The sequence below is a fragment of the Marmota monax genome, unplaced genomic scaffold (assembly GCF_021218885.2).
Source record: "Marmota monax isolate L192 unplaced genomic scaffold, Marmota_monax_Labrador192_F-V1.1 WCK01_AAM20220418_F8-fsc00249, whole genome shotgun sequence".
Lineage (NCBI taxonomy): Eukaryota > Metazoa > Chordata > Mammalia > Rodentia > Sciuridae > Marmota > Marmota monax.
In genome coordinates this window covers 997,385-1,019,194 of record NW_026694242.1, presented here as the reverse complement: position 1 = coordinate 1,019,194, position 21,810 = coordinate 997,385, and the positions used below count along the sequence as shown (strand labels likewise).

The following is a 21,810-nucleotide window of genomic DNA, read 5'->3' as shown; positions in this document are numbered from 1 at the left end:
TTTTCCCCATGAGTTGCTTAGGGCACTGAGTGGCTGAGGCTGGCCTCCAACTTGCGATCCTCCTGCCTCAGCCTCCAGAGCTGCTGGGCATGAGGTCCATGGAGGCTGGGAGACGGAGGAGGCCATGTCCTGGGGGTGCCTTCTGCGTTCCTCATGTGGGGACAAGCTTGTCAACAGCCTGGGGACTCTGGGCTCTTATGGCTTAGGGACGTTCACTGCTCTGACCCACAGGGGTTGTTCTGGCCCCGCTGCTTTGTCCCCTCCTTCTGCTCCTGAGCTGATCTGTCAGCCGCTGCCGGCCTCTAGGGTGAAGTGTCCCTGAGGAGACCTGCCGTGTGTCACACACAGCCACAGCCCGGCTGCTCTTACAGGGCTTGAGTTCCCTTTCTGTCCCTCCACAGTGCAGCAGAGAGTGGCAGGACTTGGGGACGTTCAGGCAGAGGGGACCCAGGGGGGTCGTGGGGTCTCCTGGCTGGGGGCTTCCACCCAAGTCTGCACGGAGGCGTCCAGGGCCACGCCTGTCTGTGTCCCCAGATCCCCTCCAAAGGGGAGAGCAGCGGTTCAGAGCCACCGAGATCCAGGGGGGACTCCGGCTTCACCCCTTGTCCCCAGGGAGCTCACTGCTTGTTGGCAAAGTGAGGGTCACTCTCCAGGCTGCTGGGGGGGGGGCTGCACAGCAGAGCCCAGGAACCAGGGGTGTCTGTGCAAGGTCCCTGCTGGTGCCCCAGGAGAGCGAGAGTCCTGTGTGTTCCCCTGCAGTGGAAGGAACTTGGGCTCAGGTGTGTCTCAGGTGACTGGTGACCTGGGTGCTCAGGCGTCAGGTCAGTGGGGTGTCTCTGGACTCCTTTCTCGCCCACTTCTGTCTGCATTTTTTTTTTTTTTTAGTACCCAGTGGCTCAGGAGGCCGAGGCAGGAGGATCGCAAGTTGGAGGCCAGCCTCAGCCACTCAAATAAGATAAAATACAAAATAGGGCTGCAGCTGGGGCTCAGTGATTGAATGCCCCTGAGTTCAATCCCCCCAAAAAAGTGGGGTGAAAGGTGGTCCTGAGAGAAGGGACACTTGGGGCCTGGTGGCAGGAGGTAGAGCTGGCCGGCCTCTCAGACCCAGGAGGGGCGCTTCCCACCCAGCGGCCCTGCACACACAGCCTGTTGCTATTTTTCTTGCTCCAAAACTTGTTGACGAAGCCGCGCTGTTTGGTTGGAACATTGCAAAGCTCCCCAGGAAAAATAAACACGCCCGAGACAGGCCCGGGGATGGAGGAGCAGCAAAGCTTGGCCTGTCCCCAAGCTCCGCTGGCTCTGGGGTGGCTTCGTGGCTGCTAGCAGTTGTGCAGCCCTCAAGTTCAAGTTCAGGCTCCCTCCGTGATGGGAAGCAGGTGGAGCTCAGGGTGGCTGTGTTCCGAGGACCTGGAGAGAGGCCAGAGGTGTGCGGGGACCGGTGGAGCAGGTGGCTGTCCACACCAGGCCACCGTGGCCTTGAACCTCCCACCTGCCTCGGCCTGAGCCAAGGATTGAACCCACCCCAGCCCTATTTTGTGTTTTATTTAGAGACAGGGTCTCGCTGAGTTGCTCAGGGCCTCGCTCAGTGGCTGAGGCTGGCCTCCAACTTGCGATCCTCCTGCCTCAGCCTCCCAAACCTCTGGATTACAAGCGTGGACCACTGCTCCTGGCTTTGGCCTACACATTTGACCCCCTCCAAGTGTCCTCTTGGATCAGCCCACTCGCACCTGTAGCTGGCCCCCAGGGCTCCCCAGATGTTGGGGTCACACCCTTCACCCCAGTGCCCAGCCCTCTGGTCCAGTTTCCCATGAAATCACTCCCAAACCCTCAGGGAGCCTGGTCACCAGCTCACAAGGTCACCCGCCTGTGGCTAGTTTCTCAGCAGGTCACCCTTGGAGACAGCCCAATGTTGTCACATCAGCTGTGACTGGTGGCAGGCAGTGGGGACCACAGGCAGGTCGAGAGTCCTTTCCTCTCAGGGGCCGATGGGGACACTCTTTGGTCACCAGGCGAGGCTCATCTTCGAGGTGGTTTGAGACGCTGAACTGGGGGGCGGAGACTTGTGCAGGTCTCTTACCTGAGTGTTTTAGGACACGAGGATTCTGATGACGGAGTTTTTAAAATTTATCATCAAATAACCTCTCAGTCCAGTTGGGAAGATAACAGACAGAGGAGAGCTGCCCGGGGAGGCTGAGGCAGGAGGGTTGTGAGTTCTTTTATTTTTAAAAATTTAATCTCTTTTCTTCGTTTTGTATTTGTTCTTTTTTAATTATCCGTGACAGCAGTGTGCATCCTGCCATGTCCCACCTACACGGGGTGTGACATCCCACTCCTGTGGCTGGACCTGCTGTGGGGTGTCCCTGGTCGTGGGTTCCTATGTGAACATGGGAAAGTGAGGTCCATTCACTCCCCTATTTCTCCCAGTCCCCTCCCCTCCCTTCCCTTCACTCCCCTGCGTCTCATCCAATGCACTGCTATCTCCCCCTTATTGTGGGTCAGCGTCCCCATATCAGAGAGGACACTCAGCCTTTGGTTTTTGGGGACTGGTTGATTTCACTCAGCACGATCGTCTCCAGCTCCATCCATTCACCAGCAAATGCCATCATTACATCCTTCTTGATGGCTGCGTAATATTCCACTGTGTATACGGACCCCAGTTTCTTTATCCATTTATTAGTTGAAGGGCACCTCAGCTGGTTCCATCACTTAGCTGTTGTGAATTGGGCTGTTGTGAACATTGATGTGGCTGAGGAGCGCGAGTTCAAAGCCAGCCCCAGCAACTTAACGAGACCCTCAGCAACTCAGGGAGACCCCGTCTCTAAATAAAATAGAAAAAGGGCTCAGTGCCCAGCGCCCTCAGGTCTGATCCCCTGGGCCAGAGAAACCAAGAGGACAGAAGTGAGAAAGCAGAACATAGAAATGACCACAGCGTCATCTCCGTAGATCTCAGTGACAAGAGCTGGCATTCCGGTGGCCTCTGCTTCACGTCACCTGCTCTCTGAGGGCTTTCCACACACCGGCTGGACTCCTGCAGCCGTTCTGTGACACAGTCCCCATCTCCTTGGGACAGAAGGCAGGTGGCAGTGGCCAGGGAGGGCATGAAAGGGCACCTGGCCCGTGAGGCGGGTGCCGTAAAGCCTCGATGTACGTGTCACCCAGGGTCACCTGTGCGGGATCCTCTTGGGGTTCAAGTGGCATCCTGGCCACCACCCTGTGTCACTGTCACAGCAGAAGTAAACAAGGGTGTCGTGTCCTTCCTGCTCTCCACAGAAGGGGACTCGTGGCTGTACCGGGGCAGCCTGGAGGAGTTTGTCTGGATGAGGTGACTCCCTGACAGAGTGACAGGTGACAGGTCCCCACCCCCAAGGTGCACCAGGCGTCACTCTGGCTGAGTGGTCCCCGTCCTGGAGGCAGGTTGCAGGAGGAAGCGCAGCACCCCAGGGAGGGGACCCTGTCCCTGTGGAGAACCAGCCAAATCCGGAGCCTCTTCTGTTTAGTGAGCACCTACTATGTCCTGGGCGGGCCGTGTGCAGGTGTGATGTCCACTGTGTCCCACAGGCGCGTTCCACCACCCAGTTCCCTGGACGGGGACACCGGCTCCAGGCCACCCTGCAGGGCCACAAGGACCTGGCCTTGGGTCCACTCCCAAACCCCAGTGGAGCCAGAGAGGCCGGTGGACGGGTCCTGTCTGAGGGCTTCAGGGCCCGTGTGCAGGGGCGAGGGGACGGGCCTGTCCCCCGGGCTGTGCCCTCCTGACCCAGGTGAGCAGGTCTCCGGGAGGAAAGGAAGACGAAGCCCTGAGGCCCCCCGGCAGCCCCCTCCCAGCTTGGCTCCGGCTCCCGCCAGACCTTTCCAGAAGGTTCCGGAAACAGCTGGAAACAGGACACCCCCTCTCCCGCCTGCCTTTGTCATTGCCAGAAAAATAATCAGCTCTAGATCTTAAGTGCTCCACGGAGCGGCCAGACACCAGCTGGGACTTGAAACAGATTGGCTTTGAGTTGCTTTAAACCCGCAGATGAGGCCGCCTTCCTGGGCCAGCCTCCGGCTGCAGGGGCCTCCCCGGGCGGTGGCTCTGGGTGGGAGCTGTTCTCGGGCACATGGCCAGAGGCTGGGGGCTGGGGACTGAAGGAATGGCTCTGGCCTGGGTCTGTCTGTCTGTTCTGTGTTGTATCAGCGCTTCCCAAACGGGCACCTGGCGCCAGGCACCGAGATAGTGGAGGGGACAGCCTCCCCCAGCTGAGGCTGCGGTCACTGGTGATTATTTTTTGGTCCCAGGGACTGAACCCAGGGCCCTCAACCCCTGAGCCCCGTCCCCAGCCCTTTTTATGTTTTATTTAGAGACAGGGTCTCCCTGAGTTGCTTAGGGCCTCACCGAGTGGCTGAGGCTGGCCTCCACCTTGCGATCCTCCTGCCTCAGCCTCCCCAGCCGCTGGGATCTCCTGCCTCAGCCTCCCCACCACCCTGGCTTAGTTAGTCATTTTTATATAATTTTGGAAACATGTTTGTTGTGCGGCTTTTTGAGTGAAGCTGGGTTTAGACACCCTCCGTAGAGTTCCTAATAAGGAGGGTAAGACTTCTCCCCTCCGTCTCCTCCTCCGCTGTGGGTAGGCCTGGCTGCAGCTCTTCAGGACACTCAAGAGCAGCCTCCCCTGTTCTGTGCAGATGAAATCCAGAGCCTGCTGTCACAGGCGCCCAGCCCCGGGGACGAGGGAGCTGACACAGAAAAGAGGAGGCTGAGCCGAGGCCTGGTGGAGGACCACACTGTCCGAGGACCCGGGGAGCCCAGGGCGCAGTCCTCCTGTGGCCGGTGCCGCCCTCCGTGGCCCAGCTGGTTCCTGTGCTCTGGAGCAAAGCAGGACCGTGCCCCCAGCCACCGTCCTCTCCCACTGCCACGGTGACAGCCACTTCCCAAAGAGCCTCCCAGTTGCCCTCAGTGATTCACTGTCCGCAGACAGCCCAGACACGGTGTCAAAAGATGCATCAGGCCACCCCACTCCCCAACTGAAACTGCCGCTGACTTTTTCTTGTGTGTAAAGGACACAATCCAGCCGGGTACACACCCCTGTCATCCCAGCAGCTCGGGAGGCTGAGGCAGGAGGATCACAAGGTGGAGGCCAGCCTCAACCACTTAGCGAGGCCCTAAGCAGCTCAGTGAGACCCTGTCTCTAAATAAAATGTAAAAAGGGCTGGGGACGGGGCTCAGTAGTAAGGACCTCTGGTGCCCCCCCAAAAGAATATACAGTACAAACTCATCCCCCTGTGTGCAAGGATCCTCGTGACCCGCCTACCCGCCCTGTGTGCTGTGACCTACTTGGGCCTCCTGTCTCAGGCCTCCTATCTTCTCTGCTTAAAACACTCCCCCTCCTGTTTTTTGGGTACCAGGGATGGAACCCAGGGGTGCTAACCACTGAGCCCCGTCCCCAGCCCTTTAGTATTTTATTTAGAGATAGGGTCTTGCTGAGTTGCTGAGGCTGACCTCCAACTTGGGATCCTCCTGCCTCGGCCTCCAGAGCCCCTGAGAGTACAGGCATGGGCCATCACGCTCTGCAGGTCTCCAGCCTCTAAAGGGAAGAAGGGCTTTGGAGCCGAGGGGACACCAGATCTGTTCACCGGCAGGCTTGGGACAGGAGAAAGTCCCCTAGGATCTAGCCTGGGTCCTGTCACCTGGCCCACAGGTGGTGTTGATGCCTCTTTACGCACAGGGTGTGCGAAGCCCCATTTTTTCCTGCGTCTGTGTCCGACTGTGACTGCTTTTAATTGAGATGCGTTGCCTCCTGGAGGCTGGAGACCGCAGACCGTCCCCGGGATCAGCGGGAGGCCAGGCCTTGCTTTGAACCGGGGCAGGACCTTGCAGCTGAGCGTCCCCGTCACCAGGGGAGATGAGTGGCCCTGGGGGCGACACGGGGTGAACATCTCCTCCACTTTGGAGGAAATGAAGGTTGGGGGGTGTCAAGGCCCAGAGCCCGATGTCACTAGACGGCCCCCTAAAGCATGGGACATCAGGGCCTATTGGTGTGGAGAGGCCTAATAAATCGTGGTCCCTCGTGGGGACCCGGCATGGGCCGTTCCTGGGTGGGCCACATGTGCTCCGCTCCCGAGAAGATTGGGAACAGCTGTCGTGAGCTGGGCCCTGAGTCAGAGCTGGTCCCCGGGCCAGCGCTGGGCGCCTCTGGTCCTTCCGTCCCTTCTGAACAGGACTCGAGGTGATCTGGCCTCTCCCCGAGACCCGGGATCTGCCTGCTCAGCATCCTCCGGGCTTCGGCAGCCTGGCTTCCGTCGCCCCCTGCTGCGTCCTCCACCCGGAATGGCCTCCTCCCCTGGCCATCCGGCCTCCTCATTCTCCAGGTGTCGGATCCCCGCCTCCTGTCCTGTCTTGCTGGGCAGAGCTTCTCGGTCCACCTTTTTGTGCCCAGGGGTGCTTCACCACGGAGCCCCGTCCCCAGCCCTTTTTCTGTATTTTATTTAGAGACAGCCTCCCTCAGTTGCCCAGGCTGGCCTCGACCTTGCGATCCTCCTGCCTTGGCCTCCCGTGCTTCTGGGATAACAGGCCTGCGGCACCACGCCCAGCTCGCTTCACTTTTATGTCCTTGTGTTGATGTTGTGGGGGGGGGTGTGTCCCAGACGTCACACTGCGAGCTCCTTCTGGGCAGAGACTGATTACCTTCATCCCTAAAGCCTGGGACCCAGCCCAGGGGACGACGATACGGGTGCTCAGAGTGGAACACAAGCCAGCTTCCCTTCCCTCCACGTCCCAGGGTCTCAGTGACAGCCTCAGTGTCTGGGGCCTGGGTGGCTGGTGTGTGGGAGCCACGTGGAGCACCTTGGGCACTTCTGCAGGGCACAGGAAGCGTTTCCAAGGGGGTCAGCCCCGCCCGGGGACACGGGCCTAGCCTGCCTGGCACCGCCTCCAGGGGGCCTTGCCGGCTCACCCCTGGCTGGTCTCGACTGCGTCCTGTCCCTCGGGTGGCCCACACGGGACATGGCAGGCTCTGGATGTGTCGGCGACAGCTTCCATGGTGGGGGCCAGGAGGTGTGAAGTCCCACCCCTAGTTCTGCCTTGGCCAGTGTCACCTGGGTGACTTTTTTTTGCTCCAGGGACTGAACCCAGAGCTGCTTCACCCCTGAGCCCCATCCCCAGCCCTTTTTAGATTTTATTAGAGACAGGGCCTCACTGAGTTGCTGAGGCTGGCCTCCACCTGGCGGTCCTCCTGCCTCAGTCTCCAGAGCCTCTGGAATGACAGGCGCGTGCCCCGCGCCCGGCCACCTAGCTGTTTCTGTTATCTCCATAAAGTTCACCTGCTCTGTCCTCCTGGGGGGAAGGGGCTCTGTGGGAAGGTGGCAGCTTGGGCCCCTGTCCCCGTGGGGTGAGGCTGCAGGAGAGGCAGGGGATCGACACAGGGCACCCCCCGTGCTGTGGGACCCTGAGGGAAGGCCACCTCCAGATCAGAACTGCCTGAGAAATGGGGGGTGACATCTAAGCTGAAGGGTGAAGGGTTGGGGTGCGGGGAGGGCATGCAGGCCTTGGGGAGGCCGTGGGGGGCCCTCAGCCTGGGAAGGTCGGGGTGCAACTGGGGACCCGGCCCCCATTTCCCTCTCTCTCACCAGGGACTGAACTGCGGGTGCTCTGCCACCGAGCCGCACACCCTGCCCTTAATTTTTGATTTTGAGACCGATCTTGCCAAGTGGCCTCCAACTCACGATCCTCCTGCCTCAGCCTCCCCAGGAGCTGGGATTCCATGCATGCGCCCCCACAGCCGACTTGCCCCTCTTTTTGTTCCTTAGGCGGGGAGGGGACTGTGACCTCCTCTCTGTTTCCACAGAGGGCCTGGGGTCCAGCTCTGTCCCTGCTAGTCACAAGCTCTGTGACCTTGGGCAAGGAGAGCAGCCTCTAATGTCACCTTCCTGGGCCTTTCTGTGTCTGCCTGGGGGTGCGACGACCCCGTGGGCTGGGCAGGGTCAGACCCACTAATGCAGGAAAACACAGAGGGCCGGCCTGGCTCAGAGCGTCCCCTGTGCCCGGACCCTCGGATCCTGTGGACAGGGTGCATTCCCAGGACCTGGTGAGGGCCACTTCTGTCCCCAAGGAAATGCCGTGAGGAGGACAACCTGTGTGGATCAGCCCTGTTTTGAGGGGAACTTGGTCCTGACCCTGGGGGCCGTGGGTCTGGTGCAGCCTGCTGCTACCTCTTCACCATCCTCGGGTGACACTCAGGCCAGGGAGGGACAGTGCTTACCTCTGGTGGCCTAGCTGAAGGGTCGGGGTCTGAGCTGTGGTTTGTCTGATCCCCACCAGAGAACCCAGCACCCAGTACCTGCAGGACAAACCTCCTGGCACCCAGCTTCCCCACTGTCTTCAAAGACAAAATATGGCCGGGCTGGGGAGGCCGAGGCAGGAGGATCGCAAGTTGGAGGCCAGCCTCAGCCATATAGCAAGACCCTGTTTCTAAAATACAAAAAGGGGCTGGGGCTGGGGCTCAGGGGTTGAGGGCCCCAGAGTTCCATCCTTGGTACCCCCCCCCCAAAAAAAAAATGTAGGTCCCTGGAGTCAGAGGGCTGTGCTGTGCCATCTGTCACCCGTGGGGCGAGGGCCAAGGAAGGGGGCTATTCATCCTGCGCCTTCCAACTTCCTAGAGAAAACTCACTCCAGAACTTCTCCACGAGGGAGCAGCAGGCCAGCCCTGGCCCTCGGACATGTTTTCTTTGGGCCTCGCAGTTTAAACATTTTTCGAATCGGTTGTCAACATTTAAAATTTGGCAAATCACATCTAATAGTCTGCATTTTTGGCTTCTCTTGAAAAACCGGAAGATCTTGCAGCTCCAGGCCTGCATTCCTGCCAACCCACTGCAGCGGGGCGATCCTGCCCCTCCAGATGGGGCTCAGGGGCTCCGGGTTCCTGCACTCTCACCCTGCACCCAGGGCCTCGCTACCCCTCGAGGGGCCTGCTGGCCCCGGACGACCCTTCTGTCTTTGTTCTTCCTTTTTGGTCCCAGGGATGGAGCCCAGGGGTGCTTCACCCCTGAGCCCCATCCCCAGCCCTTTTTAGATTTTATTTAGAGACAGGGTCTTGCTGAGTGGCTGAGGCCGGCCTCCAATTCCTGGTCCTCCTGCCTCAGCCTCCCGAGTTGCTGGGATTATAGCAACATTTATCCTTTTCTTTCTAGAATTGAGCAGGGAGGATGGGACTGGAGTGTTCTGTGCCCTGGGTAAGGTTTGCAGCCCTCTTCTGCAAATCCCATGGGCCCTGTCAATAATAGACGGTCCTCCTCTGCAGATGGGAGAGGCTGAGGCCCAGGCAGGTGAGGCCCCTGCACAGGCCTGTGCATAGCGAAAGCTGAGGAGGAATCTGTGTTTCCTGTAAGCCTGCCGTCCTCCCCACACCTCCTCTTACGTGGTGACCTGAAACCTAGACAGGCACAGCCTCCTGGTGACAATTCCATCAGTTTCCCTTTGGGATCCCACGCTGCTGTCTTGAAGCGAAATCCTCTTTGGTGGCTCTTTAGGAAGGCAGCCTGGTGGAACAAGAATGGCCTCACCAGTGGCTCGGGAGGCTGAGGCAGGAGGATCGAAGGTGGAGGCCAGCCTCAGCCAAAGCGAGGCCCTGAGCCACTCAGGGAGACCCTGTCTCTAAATAAAATAGAAAAAGGGCTGGGGACGGGGCTCAGGGGTTGAGGGCCCCTGGGTTCAATCCCTGTCACTAAGCAAAAAAAAAAAAAGAGTGGGCCCCAGGTCATCTCCTCCGCTCACCTCCACTGAGCAGGTGCCTTCTATGTGTTCAGGTATTTCTAACTTTTTATTTATTTATTTCATGATACCAAATGTTGAACCCAGGGGCCCTCAACCCCTGAGCCCCGTCCCCAGCCCTTTTTCTATTTTATTTAGAGACAGGGTCTCCCTGAGTGGCTCAGGGCCTCGCTTTGGCTGAGGCTGGCCTCCACCTTTGATCCTCCTGCCTCAGCCTCCCGAGCCGCTGGAGTTACAGGTGTGCGCCAACCTGGTTTTCTCCTGAGATGCTGAACCCTCTTCTTGGGCCACCCCTGGCTGAGAGCCACAGAGCTGCCTGGGCAGGGCCCCCTTCCCTGGGGGCTGGGTCTCAGCGCTGGCCGTGAACTTCACCCAGGCCAGCTTAACCCGGGTCCTCCTCCCAGTCCCCATTCCCGCGGCCACCCCTTTACCGTTGTGTCCAGAAGAAGTTCTTACATCCATATTTGGCCATGTGTCTCGCTCCCCTCCCTCCCCCAGCCCTCAAGGTGTCTGCCAAAATCCGGGCTAATTCATTTCATCTCCCAGGCTGTCGCAGTGGAGGGGGGCAGAGAAGAATTCAGTTATTTATTTATTTATTTATTTATTTTGGGGGGGAGGTGGGCTCCAGATTCTTAGCAGAAGTTTCCAGAAGGAAATAGAATAGTCAGGGCAGCAGGGGGACTGCGCTGCATCCATTGCATGAAATAGACAATATTTCCTGAAACAGGAGATACGAACCTCAAAGAATTTCAAATAAAACATTCATTTTATTATTTTTTTTTTTTTTTGCAAGAAGCAAAATGAGAGAGAGAGAGAGCAAGAGAGAGAGAGAGAGAGAAAAGCAGAATAGTGAGTCTTTTTATCCTAAGTACAGATGCAGTTGATTAGGACCTGAAGCCTGGCCGTGTGTACCCCCGGTTTATTAATTGAAGAATTTCCTCTTCCCCAAAATGGGAAGTTCACATTAGGACCCAGCCTGCCCCTCAGTCCAGGTGACACTTGAGAACGGAGCCTTTGCCACAATCCTATTTTCTGTTCGGTGCTGGAGGAAATCCTCAGAAAGGTCCAGGGCGGTGGGGGAGCCCCCAATGGGGGGCTGGGGGGGCCCAGCGAGCAGACCTTTGAAAGCAGCCTCCATTCATTTCCTCCCAAAGCATGAAATCAAATTAGAGTCCGCGGCCCACCATTATTTTATTCCTACATTTCAGCTCCCTCTCGCCCCAGCAGGACGTGGACCCCTGTGCACAGTCAGCAGAAAACCCAGAGGACCCCGGAGAGACCCTGGCACGGCAGCCCTGGGGGACTCAGAGTCCAGGCACCCCGGGCTGCTGGGGACCCTGGGCCTGCTCCCAGTAGCTCCCTCTGGGAACACCAGCCTGGCTCTGTCCCTACCACCCCTGAGCCCCTTCCCCAGCCCCTTTTTCTATTTTATTCAGAGACAGGGTCTCCCTGAGTGGCTCAGGGCCTTGCTAAGTGGCTGAGGCTGGCCTCCACCTGGCGATCCTCCTACCTCAGCCTCCCGAGCTGCTGGGATCACAGGCGTGCGCCACCGCGTCGGGCTAAACATTTACTCTTAGGTTTGCAAAAAAGATTTATCTTTGCAGTTAGTTTGTGCTCATGGCAACAAGATTGATATGTTTCATTCGTGCTCTTTTTGTTCTGCAGTACCAGGGACCAAACATAGGGGGCTCCACCACTGAGCCACATCCTCAGACGGTTTTTAATTTTTTTATTTTGAGACAGGGTTTTGCTAAGTTTCCAGATGTGACCGTGAACTTGCCATTCTCCTGCCTCAGCCTTCTGAGTCCCTGGGATGACGGGTGTGCCCCATGGTGCCCAGCAAGTTTTTTTTATATAAAAGCATGAGTTATAAAAATGACTCGTGAGCTGGGGTGTAGCTCGGTGCGCCTGTCCAGCATCTGCAGGGCCCTGGGTCTGAGCTCTAGCACGGAAACAAACCAACAGAAACCAACAAACAAACTCACTTTGTAACCAGGGGCAGTGGTACACGTGGGTGTCTCTCTCCTTGAGAGGCTGAGGCAGGAGGATCGCGAGTTCAAGGCCAGCCTCAGCAAAAGTGAGGCCCTAAGCACTTCAGTGAGACCCTGTCTCTAAATAAAATATGAAAAGGGCTGGGGACGGGGCTCAGGGGTGAAGCACCCCTGGGGTCAATCTCAGGTACCAAAAAATTCCCACAGTTATTTCCACCTCTGGGCAGACATTCTGAAATGAACCTGCTCTGGCCTCCAACTTGTGATCCTCCTGCCTCGGCCTCCCACAAACCGCTGGGATGACAGGCGTGTGCCACCGCGCCCCGGCTTCTCTCTAGATTTTCTGTTTTTACACTTGAACCTTTGATCTAGTTGTCACTGATGTTGGTGACCCCTGTAAGGCAGAGATCCAGTTCTATTTTTGTCTCGATGGCTTCACCCTGTGCCTGGGTCACAGTTGGGTGATTGTCCTGGTACGGATGTGGCTCCAAGGAGGACAGCTCCTGACCCAAGACTGCGCAGCCCGCAGGTGTCCTGTCCTCGGCCCGGGCTTTGCCCCCTGTCCCTGTGGTGCTCTGAGGCGTCCCCAGCCTTTCTGGCTGGTCCCCCGGGCAGCACCTCTGTGTGGCATCTGGCTGCTCATTTCCCCTGATCTCTCAGAGCCACTCTTTGTCATCGCTCCTGTTCCTGAGCTGCTGACACGGTCCGATTGTTCTCCCTTGGCTGCCGAGGTGCTGATGAATGTCCCCCTCCCACCTCCTATGGCACGGGCCTCAGGTGGCACGTGTGTCCTGAAGGATGCTGGCAGGCTGCCCTGGCACGCGGTCTACTCTCCTTCCTCTGCCACCTGCGGGCCTGGCCCACCTGCTGCTGGGAGGCCTCAGGGTCCCCAGAGGGCTCAGGAATGCGGGCAGGGGGAGGGCAGACGCTGAACCAGCTCTTGCTTCCATCTTGGCCTCCAGTATTTATTTCTGTGCAAGAAAGTCTCTCTGGAGACTCCCCTCTTGGGCTGTGTGGGGATTGGGCTCATGGAGAAGGTTCAAGTTCAAGGGCTGAGCTGGGGGCAGAAGGAGAGGGAAATGCAGTCAGGGGGTGGCCCACGCCTGCCATCCCAGCAGCTGGGGAGGCTGAGGCAGGAGGATCGCCAGGTGGAGGCCAGCCTCTGCAATTTAGTGAGGCGCTCAGCAGCCCAGTGAGTCCCTGTCTCTAAATGAAATACAAATAGGGCTGGGGACGGGGCTCAGGGGTGGAGTCCCCTCAGTTCCATCCTTGGCACCCCCCCCCCCAAAAAAGATGTGCCTTTGCCTGAGCTGCGCAGTGGGTGGGGGCGGGGCCTGCCGGGCCTCCAATCCTCTGCCTCCATCCTTAGGACTCTGCCTTGGGAGTCAGGTCCCCTCCCCCGCCTGGGACGCCATGGGTGGTGACGGTGATTGTCTGCTGAGGACAAAGGACAGGGTCCCCAGGGCCTCCTCCAGGGACAGGACGTCTATTGGCCTCCTGGTCCCCTCTGAAGGTGGCAGAGGCCCCCAGCTGACCCCCAGCGCTCCCTGGTGATGGAGTGGCCTGGTGGTGGGCGAGTGGGGGACGGGGCCAAGGAGACGGGCCAGAGCTGCGTGTGCGGTGCCCGCGGGTGCCCAGCCTGCCCACTCCATGCCTGGCCCCACTTCTATGTTAATGCTCGCTGCTTTATAAATTTATTTCTTCTCCTTAGCTCCCCGTGACAGCAGCGAGCATCCTGCCATGTCCCACCTACACGGGGTGTGACGTCCCACTCCTGTGGCTGGACCTGCTGTGGGGTGTCCCTGGTCCTGGGTTCCTCTGTGAACATGGGAAAGTGACGTCCATTCATTCCCCTGTCTCTCCCAGTCCCCTCCCCTCCCTTCCCTCCACTCCCCTGCGTCTCATCCAATGAACGATTATCCCCTGTCCCCATTATTGTGGGTCAGCGTCCCCATATCAGAGAGGACCCTCAGCCTTTGGTTGTTTTGGGGACTGGCTTATTCCACTCAGCACGATCGTCTCCAGCTCCATCCATTGACCAGCAAATGCCGTCATTGCATCCTTGTTGATGGCTGAGTAATATTCCACTGTGTATATGGACCACAGTTTCTTTGTCCATCCCCTGTTGAAGGGCAGGACACCTAGGCTGGTTCCACAGTTGAGCTATTGTGAACTCAGCTGCCATAAACACTGATGTGGCTGTGTCCCTGTCGTGTGATGATTTTAAGTCCTTTGTGTATAGACCGAGGAGTGGGACGGCTGGGTCCCAGGGTGGCTCCATTCTCAGTGTCCTGAGCCCCTCCCCCCTGCTCTCCTCAGTGGTGGCACCGAGTTCCAGTCCCCCAGCCGTGGCTGAGTGGGCCACCCCCTCGCCCACACTCCCTGAGTCACCCGAGTCCTTTGTCCACATCCGTGAGCCCAGGGGCCACCTGGACTAGGGGGACAGCGTTCAGCCCTTCAGGGTGGGGCCTCGGCTCAGCGCTGACTGTGGGTCCCAGCGCCTGGCTCCCGGGGCCCTTGGCGCTCTCCCTGAGACCCCCCCCCACCCTCCTGCAGTCGGGATCTTTTGGCCCCCGGAGGAGGCAGTGGGGGCCGTGATGGGGACACAGCTGGGGACCCCTGCCCTGCTACTGCCTCCCGCCTTTGTGGCCTCCGTCCCCAGCCTGCAGACTGACCCTCCTGGCCCAGCCCCTTCCATTCCCAGCTTCCAACCGCGTGCCAGGAGGGGACAGCACAGACACCAGGGGACACACTCCTGCCCTCCTGGGACCCCGGGCTGTGACAGGGAAGCCCCAGGAGGAGTCTGCAGAGGACAGAGAGCGGCCGGCTCCCTGGGCGGGGGCTCCCCATCGCAGCCCCAGGGAGGTCAGGCCGGGGACAGCTGCCACCTGTCCTCACCCGAGCAGACCTGCACGGGCCTTGAAGTGGGGAGGGACACGTTGGACAGTGAATCAAGACACCGCCCTGATGCTGGCGCCTGAGCTGCAGAGTGGTCCTCCCCACGCAGGGACTTCTGGAACCTCCAGGAAGGAACCTTCTAGAACCTTCCTGGAAGGAACCTTCCAGAACCACCCTAGAAAGAACCTTCTAGAACTTTCTTGGTAGTAACCTTTGTAGAAAGAACCTTCTAGAACCTTCCTGGAAGGAACCTTGTTGGAAAGAATCTTCCTGGAAGGATCATTCTGAACCTTCTTGGAAAGAGCCTTCTGGAACCATCTAGAACCTTCCTGGAAGGAACCTTCTGGAACCTTTCTAGAAAGAACCTTCTGCAGCTAAAAATGGAACCTTTTAGAATCTTCTAGAACCCTCCTGGAGGGAACCTTCTAGAACCTTCTGGAATCTTCCTGGAAGGAACCTTCTGGACCCTCCCAGGACCTGTCCTGGAGCACTCATGGGCTCCTGCGTGCACCCCCCCGCTCAGGGACAGAGCGACGGTCTTGTTCTGGACGCGGATCCTGCCCTCGGGGACGTGGGGTGCTGTGGTGGACAGAGGTCAGTGCTCTGAGCTCGAATCTGTCTGGATCCCGGCTCCTTGACCTTGACGCCTCTCCAACCTTGTTCTCGTCTGTAGCACCCACGTCGCTGTCGCCAGAGGGTGATGGCACAGGTGCCCAGGTGGACCAGGGCAGCAGCCGTCTGTGGAGAGCCGCTGGCCACACTCGGGACCCCACCTGGGCTGACTCGCGCCGTCCTGCTGTGACCAGGGTGGGCACAGGGTGGGTGTGTGTGGCAAGTGGTCGTGGCAGTAACAGGCTGCAGATCCCTGCTGTGGCTTTGTGTTGTCAGGGGCACAATTTAAAGAATCACCAGTTGAACACAGTTTTTTCCCTGATTTTATTTTACCTTTTTAATTTAATTTTGATTTTAATTTAATTTTACTTTTAATTTTCTTTGGTCCTGGGAACTGAAGTGGCTTCACCACTGAGCCACACCCCACCCCTTCATCCCCGTAAAAAAAAAACACTTTTAGCTGCAGATGGACACGATCTCTTTATTTTATTTGCTATTTTATGTGGTGCTGAGAGTTGAACCCAGTGCTCTGCCCCTGAGCCCCGTCCCCAGCCCTTTTTCTATTTTATTTAGAGACAGGGTCTCGCTGAGCTGCTCAGGGCCTTGCTCAGTGGCTGAGGCTGGCCTCCACCTGGCGATCCTCCTGCCTCAGCCTCCCGAGCTGCTGGGGTGACAGGTGTGCGCCCCTGTGCCCGGCTCCTGATTTCAAATCCAGTATCCTTTCTGCTTCTTAGAATACCTTTTGATTTTTCCAAAAATCTGATTTTCGAGGTTTCTCGACTATATTCAAAGTCTGATGTTCTTTTCCTCTGAACACATTTCCCCTCCTCTGTCCCACAAGGAAAGTGACATGTCCCAGATCCCCGAGGCTGTGCTCAACACTGACCTTTGTGAGTTTCTCATTAGTTTTATTTTGGAAACGATTAAGATGTAGAATCAGTAGAATTGGAAATTGTCGTTTTGAACAGTCCCGAGAGCCTTGAATGGCTCTGCGCACCCTCCAAGGACCCCGTGGTCCCCAGCAGATGACAGCCCTGATAGGCGGGAGGCACAGAGGGCCGTTTGTGAGCTGCGTGTCTCTGTCTGGCTCCCACCCACTCGTCCCAGAGCCATTTCCCGACCCTGGCTCGTGGGAACCGGGAGGGACACTGCCCGATTCATTCCATGCAGAGATGAAGGACCCCGAGCGCCCGGGCGGCCCAGCCCTGTCACTTCCTGGGGCCTGATCAAAAGTCGGATGAGGAAACCGCTGCCCGGCAGCAGGCCCGGAGCTGACCCCGGCTTCCCGCGGTGCCCTGCTTCTCAGTGTGGCCCGACAAGTCCCCGTGACCTCTGACCCCCTTAGAAGTGTCCCTGGGCCGGCTGCAGAGGGGACACTGGGGCAGAGCTGTGTGCTGGCGGGAACAAAGGCAGGTCTGCACTTAAAGCTCCGAGTGTGTCCGTCCACTCGTTTCCCATCGCAGGGTCCCAACAAGTGGGCAAGACGAGGCGCCTGGTGGCACTCAGCCCGGGAGGAGGAAAGGGACACGTTCCTGGTGAATAAAGTGGAAGAGGCTCAGGCGCTGACCTCGGCTCCGGTCAGCTCAACAAAGATCTATGTCGTGGAGCCCTGGCCGGGTCTCGTGCTGTGACAACGGATCCGGGGCAGGTGTGCAGGCACAGGGAGCGGGGGTTAGGAGGGACACGGGGGACACGGATGGGGCATGTGCCTTGATTCCTAAACGGAAAGTGGACGGGGGGTAAAGCTTGGAGGACAGGAAGGTGGCATGCAGCCCGGGTCCCTCCTGGTCAGGGCAGGCCGTGGGGCCTGTTGGTCAGGAGCCTCTGCATGGGGTAAGATCTCTGCTCTGGCTGGGCCTGGTGGCACCCAACTGTCATCCCAGCAGCTCAGGAGGCTGAGGCAGGAGGATCGCAAGTTGGAGGCCAGCCTCAGCCACTTAGCGAGACCCTGTCTCTAAATAAGATATAAAAAGGGCTGGGGACGGGGCTCAGGGGTCGAGGGCCCCTGGGTTCAACCCCTGGTACCAAGAGAACAAATCTCTGCTGACCCCTGACGGCTGTGTAACTGGGTCTTCATGGGACCCCTCCTGGGCCTCATTTCCTCACCAGGAAGGTCGCAGGTGGTGTCTGGGCTCCGGAGGGGACCTGGAGGGTTGGAATTAGTCTTTTTAACCCAGAGAAACTCAACCCCTGAGCCCCGTCCCCAGCCCTTTTTCTATTTTATTTAGAGCCAGGGTCTCCCTGAGTTGCTCAGGGCCTCCCTAAGTGAGGCTGGCCTCCACCTTGCCATCCTCCTGCCTCAGCCTCCGGCACCGCTGAGCTGACAGGTGGAATTGCTCTTGACAGTCCCTTAAAGAACCCACCAGGCAGTGCAGCCTTGGCTCTGTGGGTCCCCTCACCCACCAGAGCAGGCGTGGGCCGTCACACAGGCTGGGACCCCACGGCCTTTGTCCTCACCTCCCACCTGCCTCCACTCTGCCGTGTGGGAGGCTGCAGGGGTCAGGCTGGGCCAGGTGGGCTCAGCTTCACCTTGAATAGGGCAGGGCCATGGGGCCAGGAAGGAGCCCAGGACGGGGTCTGCCAAGTGTGAAGTCACCTGCGTGGCCCACTTGAGTGGGAAGCAGCTGTTGGTCACAAGAGGAGGGACTGTGAGGCCACACCTGCTTATCCAGAGGACAGTGGGGGCTGGCACCAGGAAGTCAACCCGCCAGGTCTGTGGGGGATGGATCCATGGATGGATTGATTGATGCACCTAGAACATGACTCTGTGAGGCCGGGGTGGAGGCTCAGCGGTTTCCACATTGGTCCTCCTGCCTCAGCCTCCGGCATTGGTAGGTGTTGATAGGGCCACGGTCCCTCTTTATTCACAGTTTCTTGGAGTTGCTTGAGGTGCTTGGTCTCTCCTGGTTTGTAGCTGTGTCCTTTACTACCTGCCCCGACACCAGGGCATCTGTGGGGCCCTGGGTTCCCCCATGTAAAAATAAATAAAAATAAAACAAAGGTGTTGTGTCCGTCCACAATTCAATGTGAATTTGTTTGGAATGGTTTCTAGATGTCCCTGCTTGAAAATGACAGAGGCAGCAAAATGTCCAGTGACTCTTCTTTCCTTTTTTATTTTTTATTTTGAGACCTTGCTGATGGTCTTGCTGAGTGGCTGAGGCTGGCCTCCACCTTGCAATCCTCCTGCCTCAGCCTCCCGAGCTGCTGGGACGTCAGGCGTGCGCCACCCCGCCAGCCCTCTTTTCCCTTTCTAACCTGCTGTTCTCTGTCCCAGGGGCCCAGATCATCGATCTGATGATGCTGGTCATCGATGTGACCAAGGGGATGCAGACCCAGTCGGCGGAGTGCCTCGTGATTGGTCAGATCGCCTGCGAGAAGCTGGTCGTGGTGCTGAACAAAATAGACCTGTTACCCGAAGGGAAGAGACAGGCGGCCATCGACAAGATGACGAAGAAGATGCAGAAGACCCTGGAGAGCACCAAGTAGGTCTGCCCTCGAGACACGGTGCCATGGGAGAGGGCGTCTGGGGCGCTGCTTGTCATCAACAGGGATCGGGCAGGCGCTGGCCACATCAAGGGCCGCATGGAGTCGGGTGAATGTGAAGGTGCTGCTAAAAAGAAGCTCCAAATTATGGGTGCCGTGGCGCCCGCCTGGAATCCTAGAGACTCAGGAGGCTGAGGCAGGAGGATCGCAAGGTGGAGGCCAGCCTCAGCAACTCAGCAAGACCCTCAGCCAATCAGAAAAAGCCTGTCTCAAAATAAAATATAAAAAGGGCTGGGGATGGGCTCAGGGGTGAAGCACCCCTGGGTTCCCCCGCGTGGAGGGCCTGGGCCTGGGTGGGGACAGAGTCCCGCCCGTGTTTCCTGGCAGACCTCAGCGCCAGGGAGACCGAGAATCCTGCTCTGTCCCCGTCTGCGTCTCTACAACTGCACCATCAACCGGACAGGGAATTTGGGTGGGTGACGGTTTTTGTCACAGAGGTTTGTGAAGTTGGGTAGGAGGACAGACGGACGGACACTGCTGCTGGAGACCACATTTGGAAATGCTAACCTGTGTGACAAAGGACCTCGGTGGCTTTTCCTGCCTAGGAGTCGACAATTTTATTTTATAGACAGTAGGAAGTCGTGCGGGTGCGGTGGCACATACCTGTGTCCCAGGGGCTTGGGAGGCTGAGGCAGGAGGATCGCAAGGTGGAGGCCAGCCTCAGCAACTCAGTGAGACCCTGTCTCTAAATAAAATAGAAGAAAGGGGCTGGGGACGGGGCTCAGTCAGTGATCAGCACCTTGGGGTTTAATCTTTAGTTTTTTTAAAAAAAAGTAGGAAGTCATTGGAGACTTTTGTGCAGGGAGGGGGTGACTGAACGAGGTCACATCAGATCACCGTCCGCAGGTGGGAGGCTGGACTGGTGGGGAGGACCTGGGGTGACTGGGGGGGGGGGCGGAGGCGTCTGGGCTGAGCGTGTTCCCACGGAGAACAGGCACCTTCCCGGGTTGAGGCCGTGTAGGGCGGAGGAGGCCACCTGGGGGGACCCCTAGCAGGACCCTTCACAGCACTTGCTCCTGAGGACAGTCAGGGGGCCCAGGAAGGTGGCCGCGTCCCTGTGCTGGACCAGGGAGCGAGAGGCAGGTGGGCCTCCAGGGACCCGGAGCCACCTGGTCGCTCAGGCTGGTCACTCAGTCCCAATAACTGATTCTGATGAGGCCAAGCAACTCAGCCAGTGTCACTGTCCCCACAGCCTCATTGTTCCAGCCTCCTCCTCCGTGTCCCTGGTGATCCATACTAAACAGCGGTCACCGGGCGACAGGGGAGCCTCCCCTTGGCTATGCAGCAGGAACAATATCCTGCCCCGTCCACCTCCTGCCTCTGCCCGTGGAGGCCGCCAGAAGAGGCTCTTTGTGTCCTTGTCGCGAAGATGGATCTGCTTCCCCATTTATGATGGTGTTTTTTTTTTTTTATTTCCAGAATCTCACACCTGCAGCACTTCCGCAGAATTCTCCAGTTGGTTAAATTAAAGCCCCAGCCCCGTGAATGCACCAAATATGTCATAAAAGATTTTCCAGCGCTGCCTTTTGTGACCAAAATTCATCAATCCGATAAAATCGACACATTTAGATAAGTGTTGCATGAGAATGCAGGGCTGCGGCTCCCCGCGGAAGTGGGCATGAGGCTGTAAAAAGGGAGATAAAAAATTATATCTCCTTTGGAGTGAGTTATTTGATCTCCCTGCCGCTTTATTTACTTGTCACAGAGCGAAGAACAGGTCTTGGGGACCCTGCAGAAAACGTGCCGTCCAGTGTCGCTGTCATTGACTCCAGGAATGGGACCTTCTGGGAAGGGCGGAGGGACTCGGGAGGGTCCACTCATACTTGGCCACGTCGATGAGTGACAGTGAAGGAAAATCCGCATTGGCAGGTTGAAATGGCTCTTCCTGTTGGAATGTCGTAGTTGAAGGTCAAATGACGGACTCCATGACAGAGCCAAACGGGATGGTCCATTGGTGGGGACTTTAAATTGTTTTTAACATAATTTTAGGTCCTAAGGATGGAACCCAGGGTGCTGGACCCCTGAGCCCCGTCCCCAGCCCTTTTTATATTTTATTTAGAGACAGGGTCTTGCTGAGTTGCTGAGGCTGGCCTCTACCTTGCGATCCTCCTGCCTCAGCCTCCCAAGCTGCTGGGATGACAGGTGTGAGCCACTGCACCCTGTCACATTTTTTTTTATTGTGGTAAAATATACACGATATTTCTCATTTTCAACACTTGTAACTGTGCAATTCAGTGACCTCAAATACACTCACAATACTTTATACTCATCTCCCAAAACCTTTTCACGATCTCCCAAGTCAGTTCAATACCCATGAAGCAATTCTTCCTGTTCCTCTAGGAACCTTTGTTCTGCTTTCTGTCTGTGAATTTCACCTGTTCTAGGTCCCTGAGCTGAGGGGAATCCTGCATGTCACAGACCATAAAGTCTTCCAGAAATTCTATTTATATTGTACCAGGTTTCAGAACTTGGCTTCTTTTTGTGGCTGTATAGTATTCTGTGGTGTACCTGGGCCCTGTGTTGTTGACCCATCCTTCTCTTAATGGACACTTGTGTTGTTCCCTGCCTGTTATGAACGATCGTGCTGGGAATTTGGGTGTAGAGATAGCTATCTGTTTAAGTCCCTGATTTCAAGTCCTTTGAATATATACTCTTAGTGGGGCTAGGTGGTGGCTCAGGGCTCGAGCGTTTGCCCACCATGTTCTGTCCCCAGTACACCCCAATAGATACACAGATATATGCAATGGCATTTACACATATACTAATATATTTATATAAAATATCTAGCTGGGTGCTATGGCACGCGCCTGTCATCCCAGCAGCTGGGGAGGCTGAGACAGGAGGATTGCAAGTTGGAGGCCAGCCTCGGCAACTTAGTGAGGCCGTGAGCAACTTGACAAGATCCTATCTAAAAAATAAATAAATACATAATTCGATAGCTAAATAAAGAAAAGGCTGGGGTGTAGCTCAGTGGTGAGGTGCCCCTGGGTTCAGTCCCTGCCACCCCCACCCTCCAAAACCAGC

General features: G+C 57.4%; 1 protein-coding gene across 3 annotated transcripts in view; it reads left to right on the top strand.

Annotated features, from left to right (window-relative positions):
- Positions 1 to 21,810, top strand: part of Eefsec (eukaryotic elongation factor, selenocysteine-tRNA specific) — a 117,686-nt gene that overhangs the window by 25,936 nt on the left and 69,940 nt on the right. For all 3 annotated transcript variants that reach the window (XM_046466914.2, XM_046466913.2, XM_046466915.2), the window contains exon 2: positions 18,518 to 18,725. In XM_046466914.2, the coding sequence (XP_046322870.1) occupies positions 18,518 to 18,725 (208 nt within the window). The remainder of the gene's footprint in view (positions 1 to 18,517; positions 18,726 to 21,810) is intronic.